Source organism: Oncorhynchus gorbuscha, unplaced genomic scaffold, assembly GCF_021184085.1.
Source record: "Oncorhynchus gorbuscha isolate QuinsamMale2020 ecotype Even-year unplaced genomic scaffold, OgorEven_v1.0 Un_scaffold_1235, whole genome shotgun sequence".
Taxonomy (NCBI): domain Eukaryota; kingdom Metazoa; phylum Chordata; class Actinopteri; order Salmoniformes; family Salmonidae; genus Oncorhynchus; species Oncorhynchus gorbuscha.
The window spans coordinates 33,435-53,724 of NW_025746071.1; the positions used below are offsets into that span (position 1 = coordinate 33,435).

The following is a 20,290-nucleotide window of genomic DNA, read 5'->3' on the forward strand; positions in this document are numbered from 1 at the left end:
CTTCGTGCCCTGCCACAGCAAGTAAACAGCAGTTACACACGTATCTTTACATGTTATGTCCTCAACCCATTTGAGGTAAAAGGGATTAACCCTCTACAATAACACCAGGAAACAACAACACCATGTTTCTGGGACTTTCAGAGATGACAAAAAGCATGAATGATAATTTCTGGCCAATAGAATCAAGGGGATGTTTCGGAGCCCTGATGAGTGATGAGAGTTTTTAAGGACCATGTGACCTGATGAGTGTCCATGTGACTAAATTATTAGTCTAGTAAATTGTGTGTTTCTTCTATGGCCACTAGGTGGCAGACTGAAGAGCGAGAACACTGTCCCAGAGTGGGACGATCACACATTTACTATAATGTGGACAATGTGGTGTTGGTGTCATTGTGTTTAGGTACACGTTCGAAATTCTGTTAAATCAAGTATAGCTCACTTGCCACAAACTCGCCAATGCGTGAAGCGTTCAATTTAGGGTTTTTATGAAGAATGTAACACATTAACACCGTCTCAGATTGTCCTCAGGATAGAATGTCCTGACCTACTCTTTATAACCTACTCTTTATGAGTAGGTCAGGACATACTCATACCTATTCTTTATAACCTACTCTTTATGAGTAGGTCAGGACATACTCATACCTACTCTTTATAACCTACTCTTTATGAGTAGGTCAGGACATACTCATACCTACTCTTTATAACCTACTCTTTATGAGTAGGTCAGGACATACTCATACCTACTCTTTATGACCTACTCTTTATTTATTTTTCTTTAATTTTATCTTTATTTAACCAGGCAAGTCAGTTAAGAACATATTCTTATTTTCAATGACGGCCTGGGAACAGTGGGTTAACTGCCTGTTCAGGGGCAGAACGACAGATTTGTACCTTGTCAGCTCGGGGGTTTGAACTCGCAACCTTCCGGTTACTAGTCCAACGCTCTAACCACTAGGCTACGCTGCCGTAGTTCAGGACATACTCATACCTACTCTTTATGACCTACTCTTTATGAGTAGGTCAGGACATACTCATACCTACTCTTTATGACCTACTCTTTATGAGTAGGTCAGGACATACTCATACCTACTCTTTATGAGTAGGTCAGGACATATTACCTCTTTCTTTATGAGTAGGTCAGGACATACTCATACCTACTTTTATGACCTGGGAACTGGGTTATGAGTTCAGGTCAGGACATACTCATATACCTTTATGACCTACTCTTTATGAGTAGGTTATGACCTACTCTTTATGAGTAGGTCAGGACATACTCATACCTACTCTTTATATAACCTACTCTTTATGAGTAGGTCAGGACATACTCATACCTACTCAGGTATAACAGACCTACTCTTTATGGACATATAACCTATAACTCTTTATGAGTTATAACCTACTCTTTATGAGTAGGTCAGGACATACTCATACCTACTCTTTATGACCTACTCTTTATTTATTTTTCTTTAATTTTATCTTTATTTAACCAGGCAAGTCAGTTAAGAACATATTACTTATTTTCAATGACGGCCTGGGAACAGTTTAACTGCCTGTTCAGGGGCAGAACGACATACTTGTACCTTGTCAGCTCGGGGTTTGAACTCGACCTTCCGGTACTAGTCCAACGCTCTAACCACTAGGCTATGAGTAGGTCAGGACATACTCATACCTACTCTTTATGACCTACTCTTTATGAGTTTTATCTTTATTTAACCAGGCATACTCATACCTACTCTTTATGAGTAGGTCAGGACATACTCATACCTACTCTTTATGAGTAGGTCAGGACATATTCATACCTCTTTCTTTATGAGTAGGTCAGGACATACTCATACCTACTCTTTATGAGTAGGTCAGGACATACTCATACCTACTCTTTATGACCTACTCTTTATGAGTAGGTCAGGACATACTCATACCTACTCTTTATGACCTACTCTTTATGCGTAGGTCAGGACATACTCATACCTACTCTTTATGACCTACTCTTTATGAGTAGGTCAGGACATACTCATACCTACTCTTTATGACCTACTCTTTATGTTTCTATCATTTTCAGTGAAGCTCTTTATTGTCAAAATGTGAAGTTAAATGTTTTTCCTCCAATGTGTAATTATGAATCTTGGAAGAAGCTCATACCAAGGATGTAGTTGCGTAGGGCGATTGCTGACCATAAGAGCAATTTCACAATTTTCTATGACAAAATAGGAAGTTTGTCATTATAAATCATTACATTACTTATCAAAATTACATCTCCCTACTTGTCATTTGAAGTTGTAAATTCTAGGCCTACATCTAAATATAGTCGACATAAGTACTGAGTAAGACAGTGACGTCATGTAAGTCCAAACCAGTAATATAGACGAAGAAATCAGACTTTCCATTCAGGTTCTGGGCTTGATGTTATTTTTTTACCTTTATAAATAGGTGCCTACGTTGCTCTTCCCACTTCAATGAGATCCCTGAGACTAAAGTTCCCTGACGATAAGAGCAAGATGATACACAGCACGATGACACAGAACAGAAGCTCTTTTCACAATTCATCTGTGAATCGGGGAAACATCGCTCCAATACAGAAGCACCTCCCATGGCATTATCTAGGCGGGGTGGTGGGGCCTCTGTTGGAAACTAAGGGAGTGAAACTAGGAGAAACACTGACCACCTGCTGCAGTGCTATATGTAGTATCCTTGCGGAATCACACTTTTATAAACTTAGCCAGTTTTATATGAAAAACATCACTTCTAAGTACTCATTATGTGGGCGAGCTTCTCCCCAAGAGAGAAGCTACTTTTCAAAAGCAGGAGTTATTTCAGGGAAAACCACAGCGGCCTATATTATAGGTTATGCTTAGCATGTGCTTGTGGCTGGGCTGTATTTCTGGGCCAGCCATGAGAGGCCACACCCAGCTAACTCCACAGCCATGGAATCTAAACGCTTCATCATATGGACCAACTTCCATTTACAAAATGTTATAACATTATTAAGTCAGCTGTACCCAAGTGAATAATGTAAATGAATCAATAATATGTATATTGACTTCACCAACCAGGGTGTTATTATTAAACCCATTATATTCAGAGTGTTGATCACTATAAAAGTGAGGCCTGTGGTTACTGTAAATTGAATCCCTTTGTGGTTTGCACATGGACGAAAACACCGTTCCTCTTCAGTTAATTATCCAATATGGCCGCCTGCTATAACTTCCCACTACACACTGACCTTCATGTCACTGTGCTGCTCAGCTGTGAAGTCAGGTGAAAGTGATCTTGGTGTTATATTATCAAGCACTATCACACATTGTCCAATAGTATCTGTTTTACAGCTACAGAACATGGGGGAACATTTTGGAAAGTATGGCTTTCATGTGTTTTTCACTGTAGTGTTAATCTGCTCAAACAATGCACCACAAAAGGTTGTTGGCTTGGGGAGGACGGGCTCGTTGTAATGACTGGAGCGGAATCAGTGGAACGGTATCAAATACATCAAACACATGGTTTCCATGGTTTCCAGGTGTTTGATGCCATTCCATTTGCTCCGTTCCGGCCATTATTATGAGCCGTCCTCCCCTCAGCAGCACCCGTACTACACAATACCTGTGACTTTTTACACTAAGACGTTTTATATAGATAGCAACATGGGCCTAAACCCCCGAGCAGCAGGTGTGACCTACTGGGTTTGAACTCAGGTTATCTGCCTACAACAAGTCTGCTTCCACCCGCAGAGCTAAAGCCTAGGCATCAGCTTGGTTGAGCTAACACCAGTCATCAGGGCATTATCTATCTGGAGTTCACTTATCGGATAGGATTAAAAACATAGATATAGAATGAATAGAACAAATGAATAGGACGAATCATTGACTTGAATGGGAACTCCCGTTCTATTCATTCTGTTTCTATGCATTTCATCTTATCCGATAGATGTAATCCGGACAGATAACTTTTAAAAAGCCGTGCCCAGGTGGCAGGTAAAGTTAGGCCTACTTATCACCTGATTGACCTGTCGCTACACAAGCAGACACAAAACGACAAGGAGAGAAACCAGACTCAATCATATGTTTTGTTCCCCACATCAGTAACTTACATCCTTTTCTGTTCAAAGACAGCATACTCCTAAAGTGAAATGGGATTTGTGGATGCCGACAGTATGAAGCATATTCATACCCAGCATTCATCATTTCACTGGGTGTGTCCGGTCGCTCTCTGGCAAACCCCTAACCAAAATCAGTGGCCTGTTTTGGTCCGTCCCCACATCATTATGGCCATGGCGCTCTACAACCCTTCATTCAGCCTTGCACTGAAATAGCCCTGCCAGCCAGCCAGCCAGCCAGTCAGCCAGTCAGCCAGTCAGCCAGCCAGCCAGACAGCCTGCCAGCCAGCCAGCCAGTCAGCCAGTCAGTCAGTCAGCCAGCCAGCCAGTCAGCCAGCCAGCCAGCCAGTCAGCCAGTCAGCCAGCCAGCCAGTCAGCCAGTCAGCCAGCCAGTCAGCCAGCCAGTCAGCCAGCCAGCCAGTCAGCCAGTCAGCCAGTCAGCCAGCCAGTCAGCCAGCCAGCCAGCCAGCCAGTCAGCCAGCCAGCCAGTCAGCCAGCCAGCCAGTCAGCCAGTCAGCCAGCCAGTCAGCCAGTCAGCCAGTCAGCCAGCCAGCCAGTCAGCCAGCCAGCCAGCCAGCCAGTCATGCACACAACACCACTTTAACATGTAGTCTGTCTAAGAGGGATGTATTTTTGTTGCTGTTATTGTAGAGAAGAATTTGTTCCTAACTGACATGCCTTGTAAAAACCAAATAAAAATATGGATTCTATCCATGTATGTATGTTTGTATCCAGACATCTCTGAGAGAACCTATCCCATTAGTTCTATTTGAACACTTTATTTACTCTCTTGTAAAAAGCTACCATATGAACAATGAGAAAATAGCATCCATTAAAAGTGTTGATTTTATTTTCTGTTTTTTGGGGTGTGATGTTGAGTACAAGGCCAACGTGGTCCAGAGACTGGGTGGCCTGTAAACTGGACTGAACCTGCTGTGAGTGAGAGGTATCATGGTACTTGTAAAACAAACCACTTCCTACAGTAAAAAAATATATATATATTTTAGTACTTTATATTTCATTGTGAGAAAATAATTGTGATATTGAGGCGTGTAAACTGAACACAAACTTTTTTTTTAAAAAAAAAAAAAAAGAAAAAAATAGAAGATAGAAAAGGAAATATGAACATTGCTTATACAACACCTATAGATGTTCATTAAGGCCCATAAAAGTATCAAACGCATAAAAGTGTTGCATCCTCTCCTTGACATGCTTGATCTATCCTGAGAAGGGTTGCAACAGTAGGGTATATTACTCTAAACTTTCAAGTACTTTACCAGTAAACTAACAGAATGTCGGTAACTTTCAAGGAATATATGGAATCTTACCAGATGACGTCTAGGGGCCTTTTTGGGTACTTCAGATTATAACAGGTGTCTGTAATTATCTCTGTCCCTCTGTATGGCTTATCACATGTAAAATGTATATACAGTATGTATATATATACCATATATATATACATGTCTAATAAGATGACTTTTAAATAAATAAAAATGTAATGACAAAACTGTAAAACATCTGAAATATAAACCTTAGTGAATATCATTTGTGTTTAATGAGGGTTGTTTCAGCATGAAATATTATTTATATATTTTTACACACTTGTATTTATTTTACTATGTCAATATGTCTTTGTTGTAAATGTTTTGTGGCCAAACTGGTGACAGTGGTGAAAAAAGACAATAGTTGGAAGAGTTGCAGAGTTAATGCCATTGTTGGTTGGAGGCTTTTTTCACTAATTATGCTCTTTTCTCTTGAACCATGTGGTCTGTCCACTAGAAACTCATGGACAATATGGACACAGATATAAAAAATGAATATTATATATGAATATATATATATTTTTAGTATTCAAGAATAAATCACCAAAGATACCATAGATTGCCATAGAGCACTGAAGATTCCATTAACTTTGTTATATTACGGGTAGCTTTGCAACCCTAATCCTTTGTTTTACAAAATGTGTTCCCTGTAGACTCAAGATCTCCATGGAAAAACAGTCATTCCTGTACTCTGCTGCAGTTCTGTGGAACGGGTTACCAAGCGACCTGAAAACTGTCTTCAGAGAAATGCTTTAAGGTGCCACTTAAATAATATCTGAGAAATAGTGTGTCGGTGTGATTAGAGGTGTGATTAGAGATGTGATTAGAGATGTGATTAGAGATGTGATTAGAGGTGTGATTAGAGGTGTGATTAGAGATGTGATTAGAGATGTGATTAGAGGTGTGATTAGAGGTGTGATTAGAGATGTGATTAGAGATGTGATTAGAGGTGTGATTAGAGATGTGATTAGAGATGTGATTAGAGGTGTGATTAGAGGTGTGATTAGAGGTGTGATTAGAGGTGTGATTAGAGATGTGATTAGAGGTATTCTTTGATGAAGCGTCTCCTAAACGGGCACCTCTGTGCTGTTGATAGGGTTGATATAGTAGTAATTGATTTTACTGTAGTTTTTAAATTGCATTGTGTGTGATATGTCAATCTTGACCACCTGCCATCTAGCTGCCGAAGAGGACCATAACAGTCCACCACAGTGGACGCATCAGAATACCCATAAAAACAGGGGTTTTCCCTTCATTTTCCACATTGTGAATTCTACAAAAAATACCAATGAATTGTGTGTTTGGTGTAGGCTTAGCTTGGCATGACGTTTTGATAGCCTGGTCTGTGTTTAGTGTAGGCTTACCCTGGCATGACGTTTTGATAGCCATGTAATTCTCTCTTGGACAAGGTCAGTTTTATCAATTATTCAATTCAATGTGACATCTGTAATGTCGTCTGCGCCTGACGCAGCCTACAACTTCTAATTATTAAATCAATTAAATCAGTCAATTAAAAAAATGTAGAACAAAAAGTTAAACACATGAGCAATTCATATCACTCAGTACAAGCAATAGCAATCAACACAATCATCCGTCAGTCAGACCATAAGTCGTGCAGTGCAGCCCCGTCCACTCACCTAGGTTGACATCCTGGCTGGTCACTGTCAATACCGGAAACAGAGATATAGCCAGACATAGAATAATCCTGGAGAGCACAGAGGTGGCCATGTCTGCACCTGAGACAGGCACCTTCCCAACACACGTACAGGGCAGAGAGGAAGACGAGAGGAGAGGAGGATGAGAGAGCTAGGCTAGCGTTGCAGTGCACAGTACCATCCAGTAATATCCAGGTAGCCTTGAGAAGAGAAAAGAACTGCCTGAACTAGACCAGAGAAACACTCTCTCTCTCGCTCTCGCTCTCTCTCTACTTCTCTCTCTCCCACCGCCTCACTCTCTCTCTACTTCTCTCTCTCGCGCCACCTCACTCTCTCTCTACTTCTCTCTCTCTCTACTTCTCTCTCTCTCACGCCTCTCTCTCACTCCCTCTTTTAAAGGGTTGTCTAACCTCTAATTTTCTTCCTTTTTTCCTGTGCTCTCAGTCTCAGACAGCCAGCGTTCAGCAGATTACTGAAAATAGAATCCGTTTCTGATTACAGATGACATTATAGTAACAGTAAAAGGCCCTATATATAGGATGTCACGTGTGTCATCCTAGAGCTCTGATGAGGAGGAGTAGTAGGAAGGATCGGAGGACCAAAATCCAGCGTGGTATGTATCCATAATATAACTTAATGAGACTGAATACAAAAGAACAAGAGAACGGGCGGGCGGCTCTGGCAGCTCAGGACAGACGGGCGGCTCTGGCAGCTCAGGACAGACGGGCGGCTCTGGCAGCTCAGGACAGACGGGCGGCTCTGGCAGCTCAGGACAGACGGGCGGCTCTGGCAGCTCAGGACAGACGGGCGGCTCTGGCAGCTCAGGACAGACGGGCGGCTCTGGCAGCTCAGGACAGATGGGCGGCTCTGGCAGCTCAGGACAGACGGGTGGCTCTGGCAGCTCAGGACAGACAGGCGGCTCTGACAGCTCAGGACAGACGGGCGGCTCTGACAGCTCAGGACAGACGGGCGGCTCTGACAGCTCAGGACAGACGGGCGGCTCTGGCAGCTCAGGACAGACGGGCGGCTCTGGCAGCTCAGGACAGACGGGCGGCTCTGGCAGCGCTGGACAGGAGGGAGACTCTGGCAGCGCTGGACAGGAGGGAGACTCTGGCAGCGCTGGACAGGAGGGTGGCTCTGGCAGCGCTGGACAGGAGGGAGACTCTGGCAGCGCTGGACAGGAGGGAGACTCTGGCAGCGCTGGACAGGAGGGAGACTCTGGCAGCGCTGGACAGGAGGGAGCACCTGGAGGGAGGAGACGGAGAGACAGCCTGGTGCATGGGGCTGCCACCGGAGGCCTGGTGTGTGGAGGAGGCACCGGATGGACCGGACCGTGGAGGCGTGGAGGCGCACTGGAGGTCTCGAGCACCGAGCCTGCACAACCTGTCCTGGCTGGATACCCGTAGCCCGGACAGTGCGGCGGGGTGGAACAGACCGCACTGGGCTGTGCTGGCGAACTGGGGACACCATGCGTAGGGCTGGTGCCATATACCCCGGGCCGAGGTGATGCACTGGAAACCAGATGCGCTGAACCGGCTTCATAGCACCTGGCCTAATGCCCACTCTAGCCCGGCCGATACGAGGCGCTGCGATGTAGTGCACCAGGCTATGCCTGCGCACTGGGGACACCATGCGCCTCACGGCATAACACGGTGCCTGCCAGGTCCACCTCTCTCCACGGTAAGCACGGGGATTTGGCTCAGGTCTCCTACCTGACTTAGCCACACTCCCCGTGTGGCCCCCCCCCAATAAATTTTGGGGCTGCCTCTCGTCCCTGTTGCGCTGCCGTGCTAACTCCTCATAATGCCACCTCTCGGCTTTGGCTGCCTTCAGCTCTCCCCGGGGGCGGCGATATTCCCCAGCCTGTGCCCAGGGTCACTTTCCGTCCAAAATCTCCTCCCATGTCCAGGAGTCCAGAAACCTCTGCTCCTTGTTACCAAGCTGCTTGGTCCGGTTGTGGTGGGTAGTTCTGTAATGGCTGTCGTGGGTTGAAGAAGGTGAAGAGGAACAAAATGCAGCGTGGTATGTATCCAAAATATAATTTAATTAGACTGAATACAAAAGAACAAGAGAATCAAAATGAAAACCGAAACAGTCCCGAATGGCGCAAACACTGAAACGGAAAAATAACTAAATAACTACCCACAAACACAGGTGGGAACAGGCTACCTAAGTATGGTTCTCAATCAGAGACAACGATTGCCAGCTGCCTCTGATTGGGAACCATACCAGGCCAAACACATAGAAATACAAAACCTAGACTACAAAACATAGAATGCCCACCCCAACTCACGCCCTGACCAAACTAAAACAGAGACATAAAAAAGGAACTAAGGTCAGGACGTGACAATGAATGTCTATTAAAATGAGGAGGGTAGGATATTAAAATGAGGAGGGTAGGATATTAAAATGAGGAGGGTAGGATATTAAAATGAGGAGGGTAGGATATTAAAATGAGGAGGGTAGGATATTAAAATGAGGAGGGTAGGATATTAAAATGAGGAGGGTAGGATATTAAAATGAGGAGGGTAGGATATTAAAATGAGGAGGGTAGGATATTAAAATGAGGAGGGTAGGATATTAAAATGAGGAGGGTAGGATATTAAAATGAGGAGGGTAGGATATTAAAATGAGGAGGGTAGGATATTAAAATGAGGAGGGTAGGATATTAAAATGAGGAGGGTAGGATATTAAAATGAGGAGGGTAGGATATTAAAATGAGGAGGGTAGGATATTAAAATGAGGAGGGTAGGATATTAAAATGAGGAGGGTAGGATATTAAAATGAGGAGGGTAGGATATTAAAATGAGGAGGGTAGGATATTAAAATGAGGAGGGTAGGATATTAAAATGAGGAGGGTAGGATATTAAAATGAGGAGGGTAGGATATTAAAATGAGGAGGGTAGGATATTAAAATGAGGAGGGTAGGATATTAAAATGAGGAGGGTAGGATATTAAAATGAGGAGGGTAGGATATTAAAATGAGGAGGGTAGGATATTAAAATGAGGAGGGTAGGATATTAAAATGAGGAGGGTAGGATATTAAAATGAGGAGGGTAGGATATTAAAATGAGGAGGGTAGGATATTAAAATGAGGAGGGTAGGATATTAAAATGAGGAGGGTAGGATATTAAAATGAGGAGGGTAGGATATTAAAATGAGGAGGGTAGGATATTAAAATGAGGAGGGTAGGATATTAAAATGAGGAGGGTAGGATATTAAAATGATTACACAAACAAAACCTGACGCACCAAACAAATCAAAACACCAGCAAACACACCAGCGGGACGTAATGTATTCCGAGATGTCAAGGCAGCCATTTTGCAGCAGAAGGCTTGGAAACGCTCACCAGCTTCACAAAAAAGGCTCCCCTGTAGTTTCTCTGGATTTACTTGAAATTGTGAAAGCATTCACAGACGTTTATTCATTCCATGTCCCCATATGGTCATTTGCACAGTAATACCTATTTGTGTCCTGCTTGTCTTATCTCTGTAATCGCCTACCTGGGTAGTCATTCTGACCTTTAGAAAGGACCTTCTATTCCTGGTCAGTGTTCATGGACCAGTGTGAATACAGACATAGTTTACACTGTGGAAACCACACCCATTTCCCACTTTTTAAAAAGTCTCATAAATAAACATTACGTTTCATTTCCCAGCCAAACAGCTAAATTACAAGGAAGGCAAGGTCATAACATAGCATATCCTGTATGACCTTTTGGGTGGGGAAAGCCTTGGTCTAGAAGTATTAAACTCCCTGTAACATGTAGACTAGTCTATTATTGGTACCAGACACAACCACAAGAAAAGTACATTTGAACATAGACACCACAAAGACCACCCCTCTTCTTGCTATTTGTCATGCTAGTTCACAACACAGGAACCAGATGTTTCACATGCTACTCTGGTATTTGTTTCATTAGTCCATTGTTGATATAGTCCCGAGTGGCACAGTGGTCTAAGACACTGCATCTCAGTGGTTGAGGTGGCACTACCGACACCCTAGTTCGAATCCAGGCTGTATCACAACTGGCCCTGATTGGGTGTCCCATAGGACTGCGTACAGTTGGCCTACATTGTCTGGGTTTGGCCGGTGTAGGCAATCATTGTAAATAACAATTTGTTCTTAACTGACTTTCCTAGTTAAATAAAAAAAATGCATGTCAGCAATCAAGTTTTCAAGATATTGAACTTTCATCATGTTGAATGTATCATACCTTCTGTATTATGAAAGTTAAATGTCTTGAAAACTTGATCGCTGACATGCAAAATATTTGGGACTATATCAACAACATTTGGGACTATATCAACAACATTTGGGACTATATCAACAACATTTGGGACTATATCAGCAACATTTGGGACTATATCAGCAACATTTGGGACTATATCAGCAACATTTGGGACTATATCAACAACATTTGGGACTATATCAACAACATTTGGGACTATATCAACAACATTTGGGACTATATCAACAACATTTGGGACTATATCAACAACATTTGGGACTATATCAACAACATTTGGGACTATATCAGCAACATTTGGGACTATATCAGCAACATTTGGGACTATATCAACAACATTTGGGACTATATCAGCAACATTTGGGACTATATCAGCAACATTTGGGACTATATCAACAACATTTGGGACTATATCAACAACATTTGGGACTATATCAACAACATTTGGGACTATATCAGCAACATTTGGGACCACACCAATAGATCGGGACTATATTTTGGGACTGGGAGTTTTTTGGGACTATATCAACAACATTTGGGACCAGGTGTGTAACTCTGATCCATTTAAATTTGATCAGATTTCCTAACCAGCTACAATTAAACTATTGATACTTACACTGATATCACTTTTCAGCGCTCAGGGCAGCATTATTGATAGACATCTAGGGCCTCAAAGACAGAGTAGCACAGGAAGTACTGCATAACCCATTGGTGAGCTCACTGGTCACATGACAGGAAGAATGAAGGCAACTACCTGTCCAATCACGTTATGGGACAGCTTGTCCCCCATATCCCCTTACATGGTGTCTCCATTATTCATTAGCCCTGAGCTGCACAGCTGAATGACTCTACCTGTTTGAGAGACATCTATTCAGAACAACTGTCCACCTGTGCAGAACTTCCCAATGTGAACTCACCAAAGACAAGAAAAAGAGAAAAAACGTATTTAATAGTGTAAACTAAAGGATTCACATTTGCCTGGACAGCGGACACTTACAGTATACCTGTCGCTGCCTTTCATTTCCAGCAGTGACTCCTGCACCCGTCTGCTGTTCCTTGGTCACCGGTATGTTCGCTGCGGCGACTAAGAACTTTGTGAAGCAGGTGGGAGACACAGGTCGGTTGATCCCTGTACCGAGCCTGAGTGAGGCTGACCGCTACCAACCCCTCAGCCTGGTCACCAGGAAGAGGAAGAGACACTTCTGGAAGAAAACCAAGTACGCCTCAACCCCCTTCTCCCTGAAAGACATCCTGGTGGGGGAGAAGGAGATCACAGCAGGTAGAGTCCAGTGAGGGGAGGAATGCATGTTTATCAGCAGCTATTAACGCCTATGTCATTCATTATAGTGCATTATGAATAGCTTATAAGGTATTATAATGGGCTTATAATGCATTATGACTGTCTTTGACTTTGAAAAAGTAAAGCATGTGTTTCTGCAGATGTAAAGCTAGTCTCATACAATATCAGATGCCTTTAACAATGTCTTTTATTCCATTCAAACAGGGGTGTCGTCCTACCAGCTCCTGAACTATGAGGACAAGTCTGACGTGGCCCTGAACGGCAGATTAGGGAACCACCTGCTGAACGACGTGGGGTTCAACATCAGTGGTTCAGACTCTGTGGCTGTCAAAGCCTCCTTTGGGATCGTCACCAAACACGAGGTAGAGGTCCCAACTCTGCTCAGGGAACTCAACTCCAGGTACACTGCAGGTGGTGGAAAATAGCTTAGAATTTAATCCATTTCATTCTGGTTTTGTTTCTGATAAGAAATTACCAATGACAAACAACTAATGTGTCAGGTTAGTTAATACATAACTACAATGATTAAATGTCACTATTTTGACATAACTACAATGATTAAATGTCACTATTTTGACATAACTACAATGATTAAATGTCACTATTTTGACATATAACTACAATGATTAAATGTCACTATTTTGACATAACTACAATGATTAAATGTCACTATTTTGACATAACTACAATGATTAAATGTCACTATTTTGACATAACTACAATGATTAAATGTCACTATTTTGACATATAACTACAATGATTAAATGTCACTATTTTGACATAACTACAATGATTAAATGTCACTATTTTGACATATAACTACAATGATTAAATGTCACTATTTTGACATAACTACAATGATTAAATGTCACTATTTTGACATAACTACAATGATTAAATGTCACTATTTTGACATAACTACAATGATTAAATGTCATTATTTTGACATAACTACAATGATTAAATGTCACTATTTTGACATAACTACAATGATTAAATGTCACTATTTTGACATAACTACAATGATTAAATGTCACTATTTTGACATAACTACAATGATTAAATGTCACTATTTTGACATAACTACAATGATTAAATGTCACTATTTTGACATAACTACAATGATTAAATGTCACTATTTTGACATAACTACAATGATTAAATGTCACTATTTTGACATAACTACAATGATTAAATGTCACTATTTTGACATAACTACAATGATTAAATGTCACTAATGTCAAAATTGCTGACATCTTTTAAACCAATGAGGGTTCAGAACTTTAAAGCCAATTATCTCAGAATCATCTTTTTCCAGATAGAACCAAGCTGTCGATATTCTAATGAGACCATGTTGGTTGTACATACTGTATATTACACCTGGACAGTAGAAGTCTTTCTGACACAGCTTTGTGTTCTGGTTTCTTTCCACTATAGGAAAGTGGATCTGGATCACTGTCTGATTCGTCAGTCCAAAGAAAGTGGGCGGAGTGTTCTCTGCATTGTCATGGAGAGCATCCGTTCGACGCGTCAGTGTTCTCTCACTGTCCACGCTGGCATGAGACGGACGACTATGAGGGTAAGAGTCAGTGTTCTCTCACTGTCCACGCTGGCATGAGACGGACGACTATGAGGGTAAGAGTCAGTGTTCTCTCACTGTCCACGCTGGCATGAGACGGACGACTATGAGGGTAAGAGTCAGTGTTCTCTCACTGTCCACGCTGGCATGAGACGGACGACTATGAGGGTAAGAGTCAGTGTTCTCTCACTGTCCACGCTGGCATGAGACGGACGACTATGAGGGTAAGAGTCAGTGTTCTCTCACTGTCCACGCTGGCATGAGACGGACGACTATGAGGGTAAGAGTCAGTGTTCTCTCACTGTCCACGCTGGCATGAGACGGACGACTATGAGGGTAAGAGTCAGTGTTCTCTCACTGTCCACGCTGGCATGAGACGGACGACTATGAGGGTAAGAGTCAGTGTTCTCTCACTGTCCACGCTGGCATGAGACGGACGACTATGAGGGTAAGAGTCAGTGTTCTCTCACTGTCCACGCTGGCATGAGACGGACGACTATGAGGGTAAGAGTCAGTGTTCTCTCACTGTCCACGCTGGCATGAGACGGATGACTATGAGGGTAACAGTCAGTGTTCTCTCACTGTCCACGCTGGCATGAGACGGACGACTATGAGGGTAAGAGTCAGTGTTCTCTCACTGTCCACGCTGGCATGAGACGGATGACTATGAGGGTAACAGTCAGTGTTCTCTCACTGTCCACGCTGGCATGAGACGGACGACTATGAGGGTAAATGCACACCTACACACACAGTACGCACACACATACAATACGCACAGCTACACACACAGTACGCACACACATACAATACGCACACCTACACACACGGTACACACATGGTACACATAAGGGTACACACACCTACAAACACACAGTACACACACACACAGCACACACACACAGTACACACACACATACAGTACACACACCTTTACACCGTACACACACACAGCATACACACAGACACAATACACACACCTACACACCACACTCACACACAGTACAATACACACAGAAACACTGACATCTGACACTCTCAGCGGGTAATGGTTGAATGGATGAATGCCCTGTCTCACCTATCTGACTGGTGTTCTACAGTTTCAGATTGAAGATGGTCAAAACCCCAAAGGTCGAGACAAGGCCATAGTGATCCCAGCTCACACCACCATCGCATTCAGCATCTTTGAACTGTTTGTTCGATTGGATGGACGACTTGGTGAGACAACCACAACAAACACACTTACGCTTGACTCGCTCACTCACTCACTCACTCACTCACTCACTCACTCACTCACTCACTCACTCACTCACTCACTCACTCACTCACTCACACACACACACACACACACACACACACACACACACACACACACACACACACACACACACACACACACACACACACACACACACACACACACACACACACACACACACACACACACAAACATAGTTCCCCTTCTCCTGATCAGATATCTGTGTAAGCCCTGAGTCGTTGGGCGGATTTGAGAAGGAGCTGATCAGAGAGCAGCTGGGTGGTTTCATTGGTCGATTCTCTATGGGACGGCTACGCAGGTTCCTGTCTGGGATTGTGTACGGAAACCCCTTCAGAGCAGGTGGGAACCTTCTTTCATCTCTTAACGTTTTACTGCAGTGGGCTGAATCTGGGTCACACAAAGTGATTCTTTGTAGTCTTAAACACATCTACTTTGAAACAAAAGTATACACCTCACAAGCATGGTTATGGACTTTAAAAAATAGAGTTGAAATGCATCCCAAAATTACACTTTAAATACATCATAGAAGAATGAAATACTGTATAAACAAAACTGTTTGACATATACGAAACACAGGATTGTCTGTGTTTAAAAAACAAACATGTTTATTAATTATGAAATTATTTACAAAATATGAATGAGGCCACTAGGTCATTTGACTGCAGGAAATGGCTACACCTCCTCCTGTTCTTATCGTAGAGTAAATCTAAAAGACTAGAACAATCTGATCTGATCTTACCTGTATAATGCTGTATAAAGAAGCTACAGCTCCCAAAGTGGTCTGATCTTACCTGTATAATGCTGTATAAAGAAGGTACAGCTCCCAAAGTGGTCTGATCTTACCTGTATAATCCTGTATAAAGAAGGTACAGCTCCCAAAGTGGTCTGATCTTACCTGTATAATGCTGTATAAAGAAGGTACAGCTCCCAAAGTGGTCTGATCTTACCTGTATAATGCTGTATAAAGAAGGTACAGCTCCCAAAGTGGTCTGATCTTACCTGTATAATGCTGTATAAAGAAGCTACAGCTCCCAAAGTGGTCTGATCTTACCTGTATAATGCTGTATAAAGAAGCTACAGCTCCCAAAGTGGTCTGATCTTACCTGTATAATGCTGTATAAAGAAGCTACAGCTCCCAAAGTGGTCTGATCTTACCTGTATAATGCTGTATAAAGAAGCTACAGCTCCCAAAGTGGTCTGATCTTACCTGTATAATGCTGTATAAAGAAGCTACAGCTCCCAAAGTGGTCTGATCTTACCTGTATAATGCTGTATAAAGAAGCTACAGCTCCCAAAGTGGTCTGATCTTACCTGTATAATGCTGTATAAAGAAGCTACAGCTCCCAAAGTGGTCTGATCTTACCTGTATAATGCTGTATAAAGAAGCTACAGCTCCCAAAGTGGTCTGATCTTACCAGTATAATGCTGTATAAAGAAGCTACAGGTCCCAAAGTGGTCTGATCTTACCTGTATAATGCTGTATAATCCTAAGGATCCGCCCCTTTTTCGCCTAAAATGACACACTCATACCCATGAGCAAACTGCCTGTAGTTCAGGACCTGAAGCAAGGATATGCATATTCTTGATACCATTTGAAAGGAAACACTTTGACGTTTGTGGAAATGTAAAATTAATGTAGGAGAAAATAACACATTAGATCTGGTAAAGATAATACAAAGAAAGAAAACATGTGTTTTTTGTATGTTTTGTACCATCATCTTTGAAATGCAAGAGAAAGGCCAAAATGTATTATTCCAGCCCAGGCACAATTTAGATTTTGTCCACTGGATGCCAGCAGTGTTTGTGCAAAGTTTTAGACTGATCCAATGAACCATTGCATTCCTGTTCAAAATTTTGTATCGAGACTGCCCAAATGTGCCTAATTGGTTTCATTAATAACTTTTCAAGTTCATAACTGTGCACTCTTCTCAAACAATACCATGGTATTATTTCACTGTAATAGCAACTGTAAATTGGACAATGCAATTAGATTAACAAGAATTGAAGCTTTCTGCCAATATCAGATATGCCTATGTCCAGGGATTTAGTTTTTTTACTGACAACCTCATGCTAACCACATTAGCCTACGTTAGCTCAACCGTCCCGTGGGGGACCCACCAATCCTGTAGAGGTTTTAAAGAAGGTACAGGTCCCAGAGTGATCTAATCTTACCAGTATAATGCTGTTTAAAGAACAATTGTTAGCTCCATATTGTTGAGAAGAATAAACACCCTGGGATCCTAATAAAATACCAATAAAGAGTATAAACATATATAAACACAAACCAGTGGAGGCTGGTGGGAGGAGCTATAGGAGGAGTGGGTCATTGTAATGGAATAAATGGTTTCCATGTGTTTGATACGTTCCATTAATTCCATTCCAGCCATTACAATGAGGCCGTCCTCCTGTAGCTCCTCCCACTAGTAAAAGCACAGGGTAATGTAAAGATAATGAGTGAAAGCAAAATAATCCCTGCACATTTTCCGATGTTCCAGTGACTCTGTTATCCTCATCCTTCCTTCCCCCTACTCAAGACGACAGGACGTTTGAGGAGCTCACCCACACCCACTCAGACACCTACATGGACGACGTAGTGACAGACTACTATGAAAAGGCAGCCAGCATGACGGACGTCTCCTCCACCTACCCGAGAGGGGACTCCCACTCCCGTGTCAACCTCCTCAACCACAACATCCCCAAGGGCCCCTGTGCCCTGTGTGGCAGGGGCCAGACACCGAGGGAGACGGTATACGGCTGTCTGGAGTGCTCCTCCGGCGGGCACAAGTACGTCAGGCTACACGTGGTGCCTTGTTTCGACCTGTGGCACAAGACGCTCAGCTGAAGAGATGGACTCAGGAAGAGAGAGAGAGGTCATCCCTGATTAGGCATATAGTACCTAGCTAATAGCCCTGTGCCATACTGACAGTCAGAAAACTGGGGCTGGACAATGTCTGTAGTACTGTATCTGATTTGGAGCTGCCTTCCACTCCCCCTCAATGGATCCTCCCAAGTGACTCCCTCCGTTAGTCTACATTAGTCTCCTCTACTCTATTCCATCTCTATTCCAACTATTTCATCTACACTTGACCTTGTTGTGGCCTCATTCTGCTGGTTTCAAAGTGTGTCATCAGGTCTTTTGGGTCATCACCTGACGTTCAGTGTTTGTAGTGGGGTGTTTCGACCTCACCAGGTCAGTGGGACATTGTAATGGTGAAAAGAGAGTGAAGAGGCTGTAAATCTACATTCATATTGCCATGGTTACGTGACACGGATTCTCCTTTGTTGTTATGTTTTTGTGACATTTCGTTTTCTATGGCTGGATGATTTATTTTTAACTAAAGATTGAGGTTTTCTCTGTAGCATAGACTGTATCTCTGTAGAGTCCTGGCGTGTACAGTACATGGATCTTTCTGATTGGACGCCAGAGGGCTCTGTAAACATATCCAACAACTGTGGTTCCCGACAAAAACCACAAGGTGTCGATAAAGACCAACTCCTAGTTTTTTCTCCAACTACCACCACTGTATTATTGAACTTGCTTTATCAAGGTGATTTATCAAGCAGGATATTGGAGATGCCACCGCAGAGAACCACTGGAGCTCAGTGGGATTATAGTATAGGTTTCACTGTCTTACTGGTACGCATAGAACAGGCCACGCTCCCCTTCTCCCTTCCTCCACTCTGATGAATAAGTCCATGGTGACAATTGGTCATGAATGAGTCCATGGTGATAATTGGTCATGAATGAGTCCAGGGCGATAACTGATGAATGAGTCCATGGTGATAATTGGTCATGAATGAGTCCATGGTGATAATTGGTCATGAATGAGTCCATGGTGATAATTGGTCATGCACGAGTCCATGGTGATAATTGGTCATGAATGAGTCCATGGTGATAATTGGTCATGAATGAGTCCAGGGTGATAATTGGTCATGAATGAGTCCATGGTGATAATTGGTCATGAATGAGTCCAGGGCGATAATTGGTCATGGATGAGTCCAGGATGATAATTGGTCATGGATGAGTCCAGGATGATAATTGGTCATGGATGAGGGAGATAAACAGGACTATCTGTAGGATCACATCTGATTACCTGTCACTGTGAAAAACTATAATCAGTCATCATGTGTCATCATGTGTTAAATGAGTGATAGAATGAATCCCACTGGGAAAGACATGACAGCATGGGGATGGGGAGAGGGATAGAGGTCTGGAGAAACGGACAGATGGGACGTGACAGAGACCTGGCCTGTGATGATGTACTGTGAAGTCATGTGAGTTCTATAATTATATCTCCCTCCACTTTAAACTAATCTAATACTTCTGAGAGGGACGGACGGGGCAGAGTCACATGGATCTGTTTAGACAGGACACATTCTTGCAGGCAACACAGGGAGAGGGAGAGGGAGAGGGAGAGGGAGAGGGAGAGGGAGAGGGAGAGGGAGAGGGAGAGGGAGAGGGAGAGGGAGAGGAGAGGGAGAGGGAGAGGGAGAGGGAGAGGGAGAGGGAGAGGGAGAGGAGAGGGAGAAGGAGAAGGAGAAGGAGGAAGGAGAAGGAGAAGGAGAAGGAGAAGGAGAAGGAGAAGGAGAAGGAGAAGGAGAAGGAGAAGGAGAAGGAGAAGGAGAAGGAGAGGGAGAAGGAGAGGGAGAGGAGAGGGAGAGGGAGAGGGAGAGGGAGAGGGAGAAGGAGAAGGAGAAGGAGAAGGAGAGGAGGAGAGAGGGAGAGGGAGAGGGAGAGGGAGAGGGATAGGGAGAAGGAGAAGGAGAGGGAGAGGGAGAGGGAGAGGGAGAGGGAGAGGGAGAGGGAGGGAGAGGAGAGGAG

At 43.2% G+C, this 20,290-nt stretch overlaps 1 protein-coding gene across 1 annotated transcript; it reads left to right on the forward strand.

Moving 5' to 3' along the window:
* The first annotated feature begins 12,381 nt into the window (after window positions 1–12,381).
* Window positions 12,382–18,827, forward strand: pjvk (pejvakin). Its single transcript, XM_046336993.1, has 5 exons — window positions 12,382–12,592; window positions 12,818–13,013; window positions 14,051–14,192; window positions 15,290–15,407; window positions 18,003–18,827. The coding sequence occupies exons 1-5, from the start codon at window positions 12,382–12,384 to the stop codon at window positions 18,308–18,310; spliced, it is 975 nt and encodes a 324-aa protein (XP_046192949.1). The 3' UTR covers window positions 18,311–18,827.
* The last annotated feature ends 1,463 nt before the right edge of the window (window positions 18,828–20,290 follow it).

Excerpts from the sequence above, each read along its gene's own strand:
- pjvk (XM_046336993.1), top strand. The coding sequence starts at position 12,382 with ATGTTCGCTGCGGCGACTAAGAACTTTGTGAAGCAGGTGGGAGACACA. Across the intron at positions 12,593-12,817 it reads GGAGAAGGAGATCACAGCAG|GGGTGTCGTCCTACCAGCTC; the intron begins GTAGAGTCCAGT and ends CCATTCAAACAG. Across the intron at positions 13,014-14,050 it reads CTCAGGGAACTCAACTCCAG|GAAAGTGGATCTGGATCACT; the intron begins GTACACTGCAGG and ends TTTCCACTATAG.